Raw genomic sequence first — 18,007 nt, 5'->3', positions numbered from 1 at the left:
TGAAAACTGAAGTGGTGCTGTCTTGTGAGAGGACTGGTGTCATTTGAGCGAATGAATGTTTGAACTGGTCCTCAGAGGTGTTATAGCAAGGAGAGGCTCAGGAGGAGGAATTCTGTAATACTGTATTATTAAGCATCTTCCTCAGAAAACGAACAATATAATTACAATTTAAAAATAGGGGGGGGGGACACATGCAGTTCCGTATTAAAAGAAATTATCATTCCAATATGTAATAAAGAGAGGCTATCAGGGCCAGCCCTACCATTAGGTAAAGTTGTCGATTTCAGTTTCTTTCACTTTCCAGTCTAAAATTCAGTTTGTTACATTTCCACATCAATTTGTGATTATAACCCAGTGTGGATTAACAAGCAAGCTCTCCTCCCAGGTAGCTCTGGGAACTATAGCTGATGTGAGGGGAGTAAGATTATCCTAACAACTGTCAGGACCCTTAACGAACTACAGTTCCCACCATTATTTTGGGGAAGCCATGACTGTTACAAGTGGTATGATACTTCCTGAAATGTATAATGCAGATGAGGCCTAACTTGGTCTGCCTTGAACATGGAAGCGCAGTGGGAGTCATTTGCTGTTCCCCTCAGGCAAAATCTCTTGGGCCTAACTAGGTTCTCCCACAGCCATTTGAGCTTCCAAAGGTGACTAGCAGATCTAGGGCCTGTGACCCTTCATATGTTGTTGGGCTACAACTCCCATAATCCCTAACCACTGACCACGTTGGCTGGCGATGATGAGAATTGGGAGTCCCACAATGACAGGAAGGCTACAGGGCCCCCACCCCCGATACCTAATCTAGGCCCTGCATAGCAGATATGGGGCCTTGCCCAGCTCCCTGCAGCAGTCAGAAAGGTCCACAAGCTCAAACGCATCCACTTTGCCTCCTTTTCTTCAGCAAACCACAGAGTGGCACAGTTTTATGTCTGCACCAGCACTCGTGTTTTTTTTTTTAAAACAAAACAATAAACCTTGGATTCTTAAGGCCACAATGCTAAACCTGTCACTCTGTGGTTTGTTTCCCCACCGGAAATTAGGGTTTATGACAAGGGTAGGGGCCAAATGGAGAGTCCCTGGCCCTCAGAACTCTCCACAGGCAACACCTCTCACCAGCACAGCATTACGCTTCCCTTAAGAGTTTTTGCCTTAAAATCTGGCATTGTCTCTGGGTTGCCCAGACATAGGATGGAGAGGGGTGTGCAAGTGTGTGCAGAAACCAGCCAACTGTACAAAGGTGCAATTTACAACCGCTGGTTCACCATCATGTTATCATGATTAAAATGCATCTTGCATGATTTTAATAAGTTGGCAACCCTAATAAGCAGCAGCTCTAGGGTCAATTTGTGTATCTGGCCACCCAGTATGGTAATGTTTATAAGAGACATTTATGCTTAGGATATATTCACATATAATGCTTTTAAAAACTTGTGTCGAACTTCTCTACCCTAAGTATTTTATCCTTTCAAAAGTTATGTAAGCGGTTTTTAACCCAGTTGGATTGAAAACTTAAGTTGTGAGCTTTGCACACTTTGGTAAGAAATAGTTCATGTCTTGGTGTGTGCTGAGCAACCAGAACAGATCAGTTACATTTGTATATGTGTTTGTGTGTGAATAGGTTTTGGTTTTGCCCTCTCGCACAGGAGAGCCGTCATAGCAAAAAGCAACAATTTCACAACCCAAGCCCAACAAAAAACTGCTGAGAGTGCTATCCCTGTAAACATGCAAGGCAAAGCCCAGAAAGCAAAACCAGCGAATGCCATCTTGGCAATAGGAACGAAGTGCAAATAAATAATTTAGAAGCAAGCAGGAATTGCTCGATGCATTGCGATATTTACGGGCAGCAAGAGCATCTTCTTCTTAAGGGTCTGTTTGTCATGTACAAAAATGGACAGTGCGTGAAGCTGATCACACTGGAACCATACATAGGGGAAACAGCTAGATGAGAGGGAGGTCCCTTCGGGAGGCATCACAGCTCATTGGGACGGCACATGCATAACGTGGAGGATATCCTGGGTTCAATCTCTGGCACTTCCAATTTAGAAGGACCAGGCAAAAGGTAATGGGAAGGACTTCTGCCAGGGACCCTGGAGAGTTGCTAGCAATCAGAACAGGAAACACTATGCTAAATTGGCACCTGCTCTGACCTGGTTCAAGGTAGTGTCCTATGTTCCTATATAACCCAAAAAACAACAACACACTAGCTTTCCATAAAATCAGCCACCTGCATTCTGAACATAAATAAAAAAACCAAAACAAAAAACTTAGTAGCACATTTTGAAACATGTTTAGAGACAAGGATCCTTCCCTCTTCAGCCTCTCTTTTGCCAAGGCACATCCTGGCTGCATATACACCATCCATTTAAAGCAAGTTCCCCCCGCCCATGAATACTGGGAACAACAATTTGTTAAGAGTGCTGGAAACTGCAGCACAGCGACGGGCAAGCTGCAGTTCCCAAGATTGCTGTGTGTGCATGTGTGCACCCGCTTTAAATGCACGCAGCCAGTTACTTTCAAATTACTACACATCACACCCAAAGTCTGCCTACACAAAATATACAACCTGAGATGAGAGAGAATGCATGTACTTTTGTAAACAAAGAAAACCTTCAATCCCCCCCCTGCAAGAATTAGCCCTCAAAGCTCTTCATTAGTTTTGCTATGGGGAAAGGTGGGTAATAAATATGAAGAACTCTTTAAAAAAATCCTCAGAACAAAAATCTGAAGTGAATGACTGCCCCGAGGATGCAAAAGATGTTAACTCAGACACAGAACGCATTAATGGGCTCCCTTGCTCTTATTTAGCTTTCTCTTCTGTGCTTCTAAATCAGCAAGCGTAACAACTCCATAAAGCTTCATCAACTGCTTGACCTCACATTGATTTCCATAAAGGCCTCACAGACATATGCAGTAAAATCGCGGAGCTCTAAAGCTCTCCCTTTCTTGCCAGTAAAACTAATTTTAAAAAATCCCACCCACTCCCTACTTTTAAGATATCATAAGAATAACTAACTGCATGTCAGTCCAACAGTACATCTTCCTCCAAAAGCCATTTCCACTTATAAACAATTGTATTATGGTAAGAATAACGTATGTTCTCCTCATGGGAGTCCAGCAGGGATGCAGCAAGGACCGCCACCCCCATGATAAAGCATAATCCTCAGCTTTCATTTTTTTTAAAAAAGGCTAAGCTTCTAGCATTTGCAGAACCTGAGATATGAGACAATCAAACTGTGATTAATCAGAAAAAAGTCCCTTCACATCTTTCAAGGTTTGACTCCCCCACCACAATGGGGGAATCCCAAAAACAGTTCAAAGAGGGCTGAGCATTCCAAGTGTCCACACAACAGCAAGTGCCTGTAAATAGGGGTGGAATAAAAACCAGAAAGAGAAACGGAATGGAGTAGCCTGGAAATGGACACGGCTGCCTGCTACCCTAAACAGGAGTATTTCATACTCACCATAATATTTTGTTGAAGTTTCCACTTGTAAATATCTAAAAGGTCTGCATGTGTATATTAAACTTAACTATGGTTTAGTGGTGAACGTGCAATGCTCTGGTGCCCAGGGAGAAAATCACGGGTGCTGCACTCCACCCCTGCTCCTGCTGAGATAAGTCATTATTTGGTTTCACGTTTCATCCCAATCCAGGTTCATGGTTTGTTCCTCTCCAAACAAACCACAAGTTGTAGCCAAGGCTTGTTCTTGGATTACTGCTTGTGGCTTTGTTTTGGAGCGAGACAAAAACCACAAGCCTGGGTCTGCAGTGAAGGAGGATTTAAGGGCCAGCAATTTTAGCCCTGTGCACCAGTACACATTCAAACCATAGTTAAGCCAAATTATATTTTTAAGTACAGATGGGGGACCTCAGGTCTGTTGATGGGATGTGGCCCTCAGGACTCTCTCTCTGGCCCTCGGGACTCTCCCTAGACCACATGCTCTCCACAGCCACACCTTTCACCAGCCCAGATTTACACCCTCCTTGAGAGTTTTGAATTTGACCTTGAAATCTTATTATGCTTCTAGCTTCCAGAGAGGTAAGTAAACTGACATCTGTTGCTTCACCCACTTTTGCTTCTGGCATATGGCCCCTAGAAAGGGATGTGACCCTCAGGTGAAGAAAAGTTGCTCACCCTGATGTGCAAACAAAGTCTGTGCCCTCCGTCATCTTTTCTCCAAAGACCAATCAAAGACTGCAGGTAGGGAAGTGTGTGGTGTTTTTTTTAAAAAAAAACCTGCATACACTTCTGTCTCTTGTGAAATTGGTATTTCTCAGGGTCTGATTCAAGATTTTCCACATTTGGAAAGATTCAAAATCACTACATAAATACTGTAAAAAAAAAAAGTAAGAGCAATGTGTCTGCCAACTATAGATTGGCATCAGTTGGAGAATGACAATGCAAGGTTAATCTCATACAAAGAGCACCTGCAAAGCAGCCACAAACTTTGTGATGCTGCTATACGTTAAGTATCCAAAGGTGGAAAAATCATGAGGGCTTAGCCATCTGCATGCCTAATCAATTTGATGCTACTTAGGAATTGGAAATTCTGGGGTTTTTCCCTTCCGATAGCTAAAATGTAAAGATGGGGGGGGGGACAAAAAAACAACAACCTTCGCTCTGGGAGCTTCAACCTTGGACGTGGACCAACAAATTGAAATGGAATACAGACAAGATGGAGGTTTCAGATTTCTGAGTTCTAGAACCCTGAATCTGGACCAGTAGCCAGGGCACATCTTTCAACCCTGGTGCCATATGTTGGTGGTAATCAGCTTTGGACATGGTTGAATCCTCCTGGAGGGAACAGGTCCATAGCTTGGGATTCCTACTTGATCCAACATTGCCCCTGAAAACTCAGGTAACCTCTACAGCAGGCATCCCCAAACTTTGGCCCTCTAGTTGTTTTGGTCTACAATTCCCATCTTCCCCGACCACTGGTCCTGTTAGCTAGGGATCATGGGAGTTGTAGGCCAAAACATCTGGAGGGCGGCAATTTGGGGATGCCTGCTCTACAGCTAGGAGTGCCTATTTCCAGCTATGGCTGGTTTGCCAGCTATGGCTAGTTTTGGACAGAGATGAAAACTTGGCCACTGTACTCCATGCTCTGCTAACCCTCACATTAGACTACACTTTCCCATGTACTTTGGGAGTATGTAAAAATGCAGGATGCCAGTCCCACAGCTGAGTTGTCCTTTCCCTGTTCGTCATTTTTGACAGTGTAATGATTTGGAACAGCTTTGGCAAACAATTAATGCCCCCATCATTGGTTAAAAGCAGGCGTGGGGCACATCAGGGCTGGGGAACAAATGTGGCCCTCCAGGCCTCTCGTAACTGGCCCTCAGAACTCTCCCCAAGCCACACCCCTCATTGGCCCTGCTTTGCACACGGAGTGTTTTTTGCCTTGCTGGAATAGGCTCTTGAACTCTGATCAAGACACATAAAATGAATTTGATAGAAAGTACACATGAATCCAATATCTCCATTCATTCTCTATACTTCTCAGTAGTAACTCGTTAATCTTTAGCCACCTCTTCTCTAAGCTGAAAGCACCTTCGGGCCTGAACCAGCCAAAATTCAGCACATCCTATGTCCCACTGATTTCCACAAGAGACTGCAATTCTAGGACAGTTGCCTAACAGCAAGGCCCATGGAATACAGCAGGACTTACTTTTGAGTAAACAGTCATAGGGTTGTACTGTTACAAAACCCCACTCTTTCTCCCACTGAAAACATTGAAATCTTTAAACAGCACAATCCTATGTCTACTCAGAAATAAATTCAACCACTGAGTTCAACTTTGGTTGGATTGTGACTCTAATAGTTTTGATCTCTCCTTCTATGGAAGATCATAGCCATTAAAAATATGAAAAGGCCATGGTTCTCAGGATGGGGAGGGGAAATCTGATGAGTTGTTTCTAATTTAGATAAGATTAAAGGAATTTTATGAATATGCCTAGGATTAAACAGCTGGCAAAGCACATCACTGACATAAGTGCTTTTATATAAATACCAAAGAGAATTATTTTGTTCTCCTTCTGTTTCAGGCTTCTTATACATCAGTTCACAGCTGCCCCATCTTGTTCCTTGCCACACGGCCATGTAGAACCATAGAATCATAGAGTTGGAAGGAACACCGAGGGTCATCTAGTCCAACCCCCAGCAATAAAGGAATCACCACTAAACAGGCTTCCTCAACCTCAGCCCTCCAGATGTTTTGAGACTACAATTCCCATCATCCCTGACCACTGGTCCTGCTAGCTAGGGATCATGGGAGTTGTAGGCCAAAAAACATCTGGAGGGCCGAGGTTAAGGAAGCCTAGCTAAAGAATCTCTGACAGATGGCTATCCAACCTCTGCTTTAAAACCTCCAAGGAAGGAGAGTCCACCACCTTCCAAGGTAGTCTTTTCTGTTGTCCAACAGCTCTTACCATCAGAAAGTTTTTCCTAATGCTTAGTCAAAATCTCCTTTACTGAAACTTGAATCCATTGGTTGAATACCTACCCTCCAGAGCAGGAGAAAACAAGCTTGCTGCATCTTCCACATGACAGCCCGTCACATATTTGAAGATGGCCATCATATCACCTCTCAGTCTTCTCTTCTCCAGGCTAAACCTAACCAACTCCCTCAACCATTCTTCATATGACTTGAACTCCAGACCCTTTATCATGGTCATAGAATCATAGAATTGTAGCCGGAAGGGACACAAGGGTCATTTAGTCCAACCCCCTGCAGTGCAGAATCCTCTTGGTCGCCTTCCTCTGCACACCTTCCAGCTTGTCAACATCCTTCTTAAACTGTGAAGTGATGCCAGAAGACCAGGCATCAGCCCAAGGGACCAGAAAGAATGGCCTGACAATTGATGTAAGGGAAAGAGGCATCCAAGGCTGATGATGCAAAGAGAATTTACCCTCCAGCAGGACTGCAACCTTGGCATAGAAAACTCCTGACCTCCCAGCTCCAGTGGGCCTCCTCAAATTAAAACATCAAGGAAAGCACACTCTAAAAATAACAAATGGGACCACAACAAAATGCTGCAGCGTTGAATACTCCCACTTGAGATTCCAGGGGTTCCATTCCGTCTGTCCCTCTCCACAGTCAATCAGCATTCTATGGCCACTGAGCATGCTCAGTCCTCTTTAGGCTGCTTTGGGGTGAGCAGAGGCTCCTCCCTCAAGTCTTCCCCGCTCAAAAATATATTTTACACTTCTAGAAACTTGGGGCAGGTATAGAGAACCTTGGGCCCTCCAGTTGTTGCTGAACTACAATGACCATTGTCCCTGGCCCATTGGCCATGTTTGCTGGAGTTGATGGGAATTGTAGTTGCTGAACGTCTGAAAGATTAAAAGCTCCCCTCACCTGCATTAGAGTTTTCCTCATTCTGCTGGTTCAGAGGCATTCTTATATACGAATGGGGGACCATTTTGGCTACAGATATACCCTTAGAACAGGCATCCCCAAACTGCGGCCCTCCAGATGTTTTGGCCTACAACTCCCATGATCCCTAGCTAACAGGACCAGTGGTTGGGGAAGATGGAAATTGTAGTCCAAAACATCTGGAGGGCCAAAGTTTGGGGATGCCTGCCTTAGAACTACAAATTAAGAACCCGGACAAAACTGAGCATATGTTTAAAACCAGGAATTGGTTTTCCTTACCAGAACCAAGTTCATAATTCTTTCCACACAAAAATCTAGCCATTGTCTCCCACCTAAAAAAACTCTCTTTGGATGTGTACACACTATACCTTTAAAGCACATCTGAAACACATTCTTTCTCTCAAAGAATTCTTGCAGAGTTACAATTCCCAGAAACCCGTAACAAACTACAGTGCCCAGAATTATTTGAGGGAAAGAATGTGATTTGACTGTGCTTTTAGTGTATAGAGTGTATACAGCCTTGATTCAGTATCTTAATTGAGGAAGGAGAAAAAATTTTTTTTAAACAACTTTGATTATTTTTACTTACTATTACATTTATATCCAATTTCCCTTCAAGAACCTCAGGGTGGTGTGTAACTTGAGTGGGTCACCTCATGCCTAGGGGTCGGATGGGGGTCTCCAGGTGTCTCTATCCAGCCTTAAGAATTGTCCCAAGGCCACACCCCTTTGCACCCCAAGTCTATTTTTTGCCTAGATGGAATTTTACTGATGTTGCTTTTTTTACTTACCTGGATGCAAGATAGAAGGGGGTGTGTATGTGTGTAGAAACTAGGCTACTGTACAAAGGTAAAAGTTACATTAACTTCTCCCCCCACTTTTGCCCATGCCCACCACTGACATGCGACCCTTGGAAGGTTGCCCAGAAGAGAATGCAGCCTTCAAGCTAAATAATAATAATCCCCCAACCCTAGTGTATACAGTTCTCCCCCTCTCCATTTTATTCTCACAATAACCCTGCAAGGTAGCTTCAGCTGAGAGACAGCAACTGGCTCAAGGTCACCCAGTGAGACTTGGGGATTAGAACCTTGGTCCTCCAGGCCCTAGTCCAGGCATCCCCAAACTGTGGCCCTCCAGATGTTTTGGCCTACAACTCCCATGATCCCTAGCTAACAGGACCAGTGGTCAGGGAAGATGGGAATTGAAGTCCAAAACATCTGGAGGGCCGAAGTTTGGGGATGCCTGCCCTAGTCCAACACTCTGACCACTAGGCCACACTGGCTGTTGTTGCTGCTGTTAAAAAATTGGGAGTCAGAAGAACTTGCAAATCTACGGCAAATCACTAAGAAATCAACCAAGAGCAATTCCAGTCCTGCAACACCAGCCAACATCAAACAGAGCAACTTTGGCACTTGGGTCCACTTCCTTGGCATTTACAAACACCCCCTTTGCACCACACAAGGGTGGGAACTAAAGATAGCAGAGGCTGGCACTTCCAGGGCCTAGCAGTGTGCCACACAAGCCTCCCCTCCTCTTTTTTCACCAACAAATGATTGGCGGGATGGAGGGGAAGAGATTGCCCAGAGGGCAAACTGAATTTATGGGAATTAAAATCTAGAGAAAACAGAAAAACAGGGGAGAACCGGCCGAGTGACTTACTGGGGTCTAGCGATAGATTTATCTCATCTTGGCACAGGAATCAGTGTATGAGTGGCAGAGGTACGTGGCTGGTTGCCAAGGGCTGATGGACAGGGGAGGCAGGTGGGCGCAGCTATCCTAGGCCCACCTTCCCCCAACCTGGTGACCTCCAGTTGTTCTGGATTACAAATCCCATCAGCCCCAAGTAAAACAGGGCTGATGGGAGTTGCAGTCCAAAGACAAATAAGAAGCACCAGGCTGGGGAAGACTGGCACTAGGATACAAAAGGGAGACAGATGATGGGGACCCAGACAGGGACAAGGTCCCAACCAATAGGGCAGACTATTTTAGGAAGCGGATCAGGAGGAATAGAAGGTAATTTACTTGGTGGGGGTGGGTGGCAGGTTGCAAAGGAAAGTATTTTGCACACAGCACTCCATGGAAAGTATCCCTGCAGCGTCTTCACTGCATTGGATCTTTGCTTCACCTCCCTCCACCCATCCCACTCTGGATGGATTCCGACTTGGGTCTTTAAATGTCTCCTGGAGTCTAGTAAAAGAAACCTGGGTGTCCACAAGGACTCCCCTCTGCCCCCATTCCCATTTCAAGAAACTTAATCCACAGAGCTCCAATGCATTTGCCAGATTCCAGTGGGCTGCTCCTTCGCTCCTTTTCACCTGCTCTTTATACAAGACAGGACAAGCGGTGGCTTATTCCTAACCCTTTCTCATGTGTGTTTTTTTTAGGAGTCCAGCAAAGGCTCTACAGAACATTTCATCCTCCTGGAGAATCTGCTGCAGCTAAGCAGGTCCTGGATCTGTCATTTGGATGGCAAATCCCATGCGGTTGTAGAATAATAGTAACAACAACAGTACTACTACTACTACTACTAAAAATAATAATAATCCACTATTAGTAGGTGATGAATCACAAGTACAATCCACATGAGCTGGGCCTGAGCTTCAGAAAGCCATCCTCCTGGCCAGATCTGGGCCACGGCAACACCACTCTTGCCTATGAGGCTGCTCGGGAGCAGGAGGGCTGCGGCGGCCTTGGTGGGTCCCCTTGGCTCCTCGCCTGGGCCGGGCCCAGCGCTGCGCCCTCGTTGCGCGCGCCGCGGCGGCCTCTCCGCACCCCACCCCCACCCTCCCCCTGCTGCAGGCGCGTCGCCCGCAGGGGTCTCCCTCTCTCCGGCTCCTCTCTCTCGGGCTCACCTCCTCGGCCTGCTTGCGCAGCGCCTTCTCCCGCTCGTACTGCGTGAGCAGCTGCTCGTTGTCCTCGCGCAGGAGCTCCAGCTCCACCTCATGCTCCTGGTTGTCGGTGAGCACCGAGTCGAGGTTCTCCAGCACCGTCACCACCAGCGGCATCAGCTCCTTGACCACCTCCTCGTCGTAGCAGCGGATGAGGCGCTCGAACTCGCGGTAGATGCTGTTGGCCAGGCCCGACACCCGCTCCGACATCACCGAGCCGGAGCAGTAGTCGTCACCCGGGTAGCCCCCGACGCCGCCGTCGTCCAACTGGATCTCCAACATCTTGGCGCCGCCGCCTCGTCCTCTTCCTCCGCTGATCGACGAGCCCCGCGCCGCGGATAGAAGGCGCTCCCACCGACAGCGGCACCTGCTCCGCCGGCTTGCAGAAGATGGATGGCGGCGGCGGCGGCAGCGGCGGCGGCGATGCTGATGCTGCTCCTGCGCCTCCTGCTTCGGCCTCCGCCTCCCCAGCGCTCGGCTCGGCTCTGCCCAACGTCGCTTGCGCTGCGCCACTGGCCACTCCCGTTGCCGTCGCCTCTCCTCTCCCTGCCTTGCGCGCACAGGCGCATCAGCACCAGAGACGCCGCTGCGGCCAGGCTGCTATTGGGAGGCGCGGGGGAGGGAGGGAGAGAAGGAAGAAAGGTGGGTTTACAATCGGATTTCCCGTGCGCATCCCTCCTTCCTTCCCTCCAATATGGAATAGGTTTTCATCATTACTAGGCTGGCCTGAGCTGTGGCCGTATAGAAGGCGCGTTATTTATAATTGGGGGTGGGGGGCAGATCCAGAGCAATGCTTTGCGACGGCAAAAGACAGGGGGAAATGAGGGTAGCCTGCTTGCTTTTGTTGTTTAGTCGTTTAGTCGTGTCCGACTAAACGACTAAACAACAAAAGCCGTTTAGTCGTGTCCAACAATCCGTGTGCCTGTATATTTAATTGGTTACATTTTAGGTACATGGCACAATATCCTCAAACTCCCATTTATGCTTTTTTTGTTGTTTAGTCGTGTCCGACTCTTCGTGACCCCATGGACCAGAGCACCCCAGGCACTCCTGTCTTCCACTGCCTCCCACAGTTTGGTCAGGCTCATGTTGGTAGCTTCCAGAACACTGTCCAACCATCTCATCCTCTGTCGTCCCCTTCTCCTTGTGCCCTCAATCTTTCCCAACATCAGGGTCTTTTACAGGGAGTCTTCTCTTCACGATCTGTCCTTCCAGTGAGCACTCAGGGCTGATTTCCTTCAGAATGGATAGGTTTGATCTTCTTGCAGTCCATTGGACTCTCAAGAGTCTCATCCAGCACCATAATTCAAAAGCATCAATTCTTCAGCGATCAGCCTTCACTTCCATACATCACTACTAGGAAAACCATAGCTTTAACTATACGGACCTTTGTCAGCAAGGTGGTGTCTCTGCTTTTTAAGATGCTGTCTAGGTTTGTCATTGCTTTTCTCCCAAGAAGCAGGTGTCTTTTAATTTCGTAACTGCTGTCACCATCTGCAGTGATCATGGAACCCAAGAAAGTAAAATCTCTCACTGCCTCCATTTCTTCCCCTTCTATTTGCCAGGAGGTGATGGGACCAGTGGCCATGATCTTAGTTTTTTTGATGTTGAGCTTCAGACCATATTGTGCGCTCTCCTCTTTCACCCTCATTAAAAGGTTCTTTAATTCCTCCTCACTTTCTGCCATCAATGTTGTGTCATAAGCATATATAAGGTTGTTGATATTTCTTCCAGCAATCTTAATTCTGGCTTGGGATTTATCCAGTCCAGCCTTTCACATAATGAATTCTGCATATAAGTTGAATAAGCAGGGACACAAATCCGTATCTCATTTGCAGCTCAGTAAACTCCCATTTACTGAGATGCAAATGAGATACGGATTTGGAAGAATCACCACCTAATACTAAGTAAGCTACATTCAGCCTGGTAGGGCTTGCTTCAGAATGAACACAGGATAGATTGCTATGAAGATCATTCTGTGGGTGAAACTATCCCTGCAGGGATAAAGTTGGGCATTTTTTTTTTTAATGCATTGTAGAATTCCCATGCATTACATTTCTGATCAGTGCAGTTAAAGCCACTTTCTTAAACCAGGAGCCTAAGCCGTGCACAAAACCATATGCATATATAGTTGTGAAGTTTAAAGGGGGGGGGGTAAATTTTGTAAATAAATAAATAATCATCTCACCCATATAATTAATGCATTACACATAATACAACACATTTTAACTACTGCACAACAAAAACCCAGTTGCAAAATATTTCCATCTGATAAAGATATAAACAGGTCCCAATGTGTGGTCTTCCATATGCTTTATTAAGGATGTGTAATGCCTTCAGAGAGACAAATGAGGCTGAACCCTGTACGGAAATCATAATCTCTACGGAAATCCCGGCTTTTTAACTTTTTGCATCTCACATCTGAGTTTCTGCATTGGAAACAAATTGATACATAGTTCACTTGATGGAGATATTTAGGTCTCCGTCAGACAACCTATTTATTGTAGATTTATCCTGATTTGCTTGCCCAAAGTTTATGTGGAGGTTAGATAATTTCTTATCTTTATTGAAAATTCAGTCTGATTTGTTTGTAGGAAGGTTACACAACAATTATTGTTGTTATTAATTACCCATCCTTCACTCTAAGGTTCCAGAGAAGACTACTACAATTAAAACACATTGTTAAAAACTTTTTAAAACAACTTACAAACACAAAAATAAGGTGGCCAGTCATGCTGACCTGTTTACAGGACATTTGTACATCTTCCCACTAATTGTTCATTCATTAAAACACTTTTTAATGCAATTCACATTCACTTTGCTAACCGCAAAAACTCCATCCTTCCTTAAAAGTGGATTTATTGTGTGACAGATGACTTAATTCCACTTTGATTTCACAAAACTACAATTCCCAGTGTGTGCATGAATCCCTCCCACAAATACTGTCAGTCTGGAGACATCATATGATAAATCCACCTCTTAAATGCCCTCAGCCACTGGTTCCATGGAGTGAGCATTCATCTTCCAACCAGACCCTACTTCACATCCCAATATGTTTGCTGCAATATGTTTCTCCAACTTCAGCTGGTGTGTCAGATGTGCCCTTTCCTAGAGAAGACAGGCCAGCCCAGGCCTTGATCATTCATGTTTTAGGAACCTCTAATATAGACTACTGTGATGTGCTGTTTGTGGGACTGCCCTCAAAAAAGGATCTTGTAACTTTAGATGGTGCAAAATGCCAGATAGCTGCCTACATTTGGTCAGTCAGAGCATATTACTGTGGTGCTGTTGGATCCATACTGGCTGACCATTTGAAATAATATACTCTCAATTTACCTTTATTTATTTTTATTTTTGATGCCTTCTATTAAATTAACGTAACAGATCTTCATGGTACTGACAATAATAACAATAATAACAATTATAATAGGAAGACCAAGAGTAACAGAAACTACAATAGCTTAAGGAAAACACTAATGACCAAGCTTTACATTTAATTAAATATTGTAAAACTAACTGCACACCACAGAAATCATTCTCTGTTTTACTTTGTTACTCTGTCACCTACATATATTCCTCACATTCAGTCATATAGTTATATCTTAATTTGTTTTGACTTATCAGCCACTTTAACTATAATTAGTGTATATTTCCCCTGATCATGTGTTGGGACTGACTGCATCTTTACCTTAGTACTGTATTCCAACAGATAATCTACAGGCTCAATTTACCTTTAAACCATTAAGCCAGAAATCAAGGAAGCATAGAAAAGGAAGGCTGCTGAAGGCATCTTGATCAAGGCCCTCCCCCAACCCCTCCTCCCAAAAAGAAACCCTGTACTGTATCTGGCACTGCCATTTCTCATTCAAAATCCTACTATGCAAGGTCACATAAATAGCCTTCTACCGTATGTCACTTAACACTGACAAAAAGTACACATTTCCTAGTTGCATGACTTAGGAATACACCTCTGTGGATACCTCTGTTTCATATAACAGCAACCCAAACTGTGAAGCAAACAATAAAATAAAGAGCATCAGCTGAGAGATTCTCTGTGCCATCTCTGGAAAGATCGGGAGCAGCATGTCAAGGGCCCTGCAATAAAATCCATCCCCCAACCTCTCTAATGACTAATCAATGAGGCACCAGAAAGATTTGGGTAGAGTTGTAATGTGAGCTTCAGTGTTCTGGTCTGAGGAAGGAAAAAGGAATGGGGAGAGAGGCAAAAAGCTTGCAAGAAACCTCAGGAGAGATCTCTTAGTTGCTCCTAATAGCACTCTAAAACACACTCTATTCAAGACAAGGGATGGATCTGTCTAGAGCTATGCAGAAGGGATGTCTGAGCCCTGCTTCTTTAGATGTCAGGATGCCTGCTGTAAATCTCCAGATTAAATTTATTTTAAAGAATATGGGAGGATGTCTTTCTTGCTTTTGCCAAGTGCCCCAAATGAACATGGTCACCAAAGAAAGGAATTTGAATTTGTTGCATTTATTTTTTTTGGACTGAATACTACTTAAAACACAATAAAATAAAATCTTTAAGTATTTTACATAAACACAATCCAGGTGCAACATTTAATAACATTTCTTTAAAACTACAGAAAAATGGAATCAAAACACAACTATATATCATAAATAAAACGGAACAGTGTACAAAACAAAAAATAGATATTACAAATTTGGGTCCAGGCATAGTTACCCAGAAGGGAATGTGACCCTTGTGTTCTTGAGCTCTGCTATATGGACCTCTTACTCGGGCTGGGAGTTTGCCTAGGACTCAGATACCTTCTGGCTCTGTCTTTGCCTTCTTGTTCTACCTCTCCAGCTTTATTCTCAGTTCCAGCTGGAAAGCTGCTTTCAGCTCAGCGCTGACCAGGATCAAGCTGGCAATGGGTTCTCTATAATTTGTTACAAATCTTCACTCAGCTTGTGGCTGCTATCATAAAGACCTTCCCTTGACCTTCTTTTTATAGAGCAGCATGTTCCTCCTGGTCTTATCAGACTGGGAAACCTCCACAAGAGCTGTTAAATAACACCAAGTGCACAACTATAGCCATCACAGTAGTTTTCTTTATGCCATTACAGTGGTACCTCAGTTTAAGTACACAATTGGTTCCAGAAGTCTGTACTTAACCTGAAGCGTACTTTCCCATTGAAAGTAATGGAAAGTGGATTAATCCGTTCCAGACGGTCCGCAGAGTACTTAACCTGAAGCGTACTTAATCTGAAGCAAACTTTCCCATTGAAAGTAATGGAAAGTGGATTAATCCATTCCAGACGGGTCCGCGAAGTACTCAACCTGAAGCGCACTTAACCCGAAGTATGAGTGTAATTGGTTCTGGAAGTCCGTACTTAACCTGAAGCGTACTTAACCTGAAGCGAACTTTCCCATTGAAAGTAATGGAAAGTGGATTAATCCGTTCCAGGAGGGTCCGCGGAGTACTTAAACTGAAAGTTCTCAAACCGAAGCGTACTTAAACCGAGGTATGACTGTATTGTACTGTATTGCACTAATTACCAGCACACTTATGGCAGCAATGATGCCACAAAGCTCTTAGGCAATTTTGCTTTCTGCTTGAGCTTATTTATGCCTCCTTGTTTTTGTTTTTTTGCTGGAAAGGTTTCTACATCCACTAATTTTCTCTCAGATAAATAAATGTGCTAAAGAAAGAAAATTATGTATCTGGTGCTACCAGTGTGACTATGGATTGGCAGCAGTTCTCTAGATCTCCTTCATTTCCCAGATATTGGCCAATAGAGGATGTTAGCTCATTCCTCAGTGGAAAAATCTCCCAGAGTAGGTAGCCTAAATAGTATCAATGACAAACAAAACAGTCCCTGCCTGTAGGCTTACAAGCTAAAGGGCATAACACAAAAGGAAAGAGGAATACATGCAAACTCAGCCACCTGCTCCTAAAATTATTCCAAAGTTATTATGATGGCCAGCTTGACTTCTGGGAAAGGATGACCCAAACAGAGCTTGGTTCACACTTGAGCTGATGGGTGCTTCCTGTTTCTATACCTCCTGTAGCCTGATAGAGTGGGCAAGGGAAAATTGGGACCTGATGGACCTGGTCTCTTGACAGAGCCAACAGAATGAGCCCACATGCCTATATTTTCCTCTGCTGTTACCTGGTGGAACTATATAACAGCACAGTGCATTTATAGGATGGATGTAAGCAGAAGTGAAGTCCCTGTACCTCAGAACTGAAGCTGGATAGAAACAGGGATCATAGAATCATAGAGCTGGAAGAGACCACAAGGGCCATCCAGTCCAACCCCCTGCCAAGCAGGAAACACCATCAAAGCATTCTTGACATATGGCTGTCAAGCCTCTGCTTAAAGACCTCCAAAGAAGGAGACTCCACCACACTTCTTGGCATCAAATTCCACTGTCGAACAGCTCTTACTGTCAGGAAGTTCTTCCTAATGTTTAGGTGGAATCTTCTTTCTTGTAGTTTGAATCCATTGCTCCGTGTCCGCTTCTCTGGAGCAGCAGAAAACAATTTTTCACCCTCCTCTATATGACATCCTTTGAACATGGCTATCATATCACCCCTTAACCTTCTCTTCTCCAGGCTAAACATACCCAGTTCCCTAAGCCGTTCCTCATAAGGCATTATTTCCAAGCCTTTGACCATTTTGGTGGCCCTCCTCTGGACACGTTCCAGCTTGTCAGTATCCTTCTTGAACTGTGGTGCCCAGAACTGGACACAGTACTCCAGGTGAGGTCTGACCGGAGCAGAATACAGTGGTACTATTACTTCCCTTGATCTAGACGCTATACTCCTATTGATGCAGCCCATAATTGCATTGGCTTTTTTAGCTGCTGCATCACACTGCTGACTCATGTCAAGTTTGTGGTCTACCAGGACTCCTAGATCCTTTTCACATGTACTGCTCTCAAGCCAGGTGTCTCCCATCCTGTATTTGTGCCTTTCATTTTTTTGCCCAAGTGTATTGCTCCTGATGTCTATGCTGTTTTGTTTTGTTTTGGCCTTTCCTAAACAGGGTTTGCATGGTAGTATGTAGTTTAAACAAACATGCAAAACTGTTTTATTATAGCCATTATGATTACACTTATACCCCACCATTCTTCCATGATATAACTTAAGGCAGCATCCGGGGTCTCTCAGACAGTTTCCCATGCAGGTAATGGGCCAGATCTAGACCTACTTGCTTTCAGCAAGGTGGCTACAACATGTGCCTTCAGACTATATCCTGGCACCCAGAATACAGGGCTAAGGGAAATCCCTGGTACCTGACTGTATGGATGCCTATGTGAGCCATTCAGTGTCTGCCTGGATGTTCCTAGTGCAAGGTCCTATTCTGATCAGATCCACCTCTGTCCACAAACTCTACATGGCTGGACAGCTCCCTTGCTGCCTCAGCAGCCTTGCCTTGGGTCCTTATACCCTGTTGGACAGCTCCCCTGCCTTGCAAGCAGATGAGGAACCAGAACCTCACAGCATCAGGAGTGATAATTCTAGCCTGCAAGAGTACAACCCACTTCCCAATTGTTTTATGAAGAAATCCTCGCAATTGGGAACCCCGTACTGCTTTCTTAACGTGTAGCTTTGCCCTAAATGAGACACAACAGGGGAAGGATGAGAGATGACATCATCTGGCTAGAGCTCTCCTTGCCGATGAGCCACGATGCGTGAAATGACACAGGGAGAAGGGATTGCTCAGTTGGGGGGCTGTGCAATATTTAAGCAGGTCTGGTCTGGGGTTGTCAG

The 18,007-nt window shown here is 44.8% G+C and overlaps 1 protein-coding gene across 12 annotated transcripts in view; it reads right to left on the bottom strand.

Moving 5' to 3' along the window:
* MAPK8IP3 (mitogen-activated protein kinase 8 interacting protein 3) overlaps positions 1–10,772 on the bottom strand; it is a 69,427-nt gene extending 58,655 nt beyond the window's left edge. For all 12 annotated transcript variants that reach the window (XM_035130803.2, XM_060282697.1, XM_035130807.2 and 9 more), the window contains exon 1: positions 10,233–10,772. In XM_035130803.2, the coding sequence (XP_034986694.2) occupies positions 10,233–10,550 (318 nt within the window). In that variant the 5' untranslated portion in view covers positions 10,551–10,772. The remainder of the gene's footprint in view (positions 1–10,232) is intronic.
* Positions 10,773–18,007: the final 7,235 nt, after the last annotated feature.

This window comes from Zootoca vivipara, chromosome 14 (assembly GCF_963506605.1).
Source record: "Zootoca vivipara chromosome 14, rZooViv1.1, whole genome shotgun sequence".
Taxonomy (NCBI): Eukaryota; Metazoa; Chordata; class Lepidosauria; order Squamata; family Lacertidae; genus Zootoca; species Zootoca vivipara.
The sequence above is the reverse complement of the archived record's forward strand: the minus strand, read 5'-3'. Positions and strand labels throughout refer to the sequence as shown.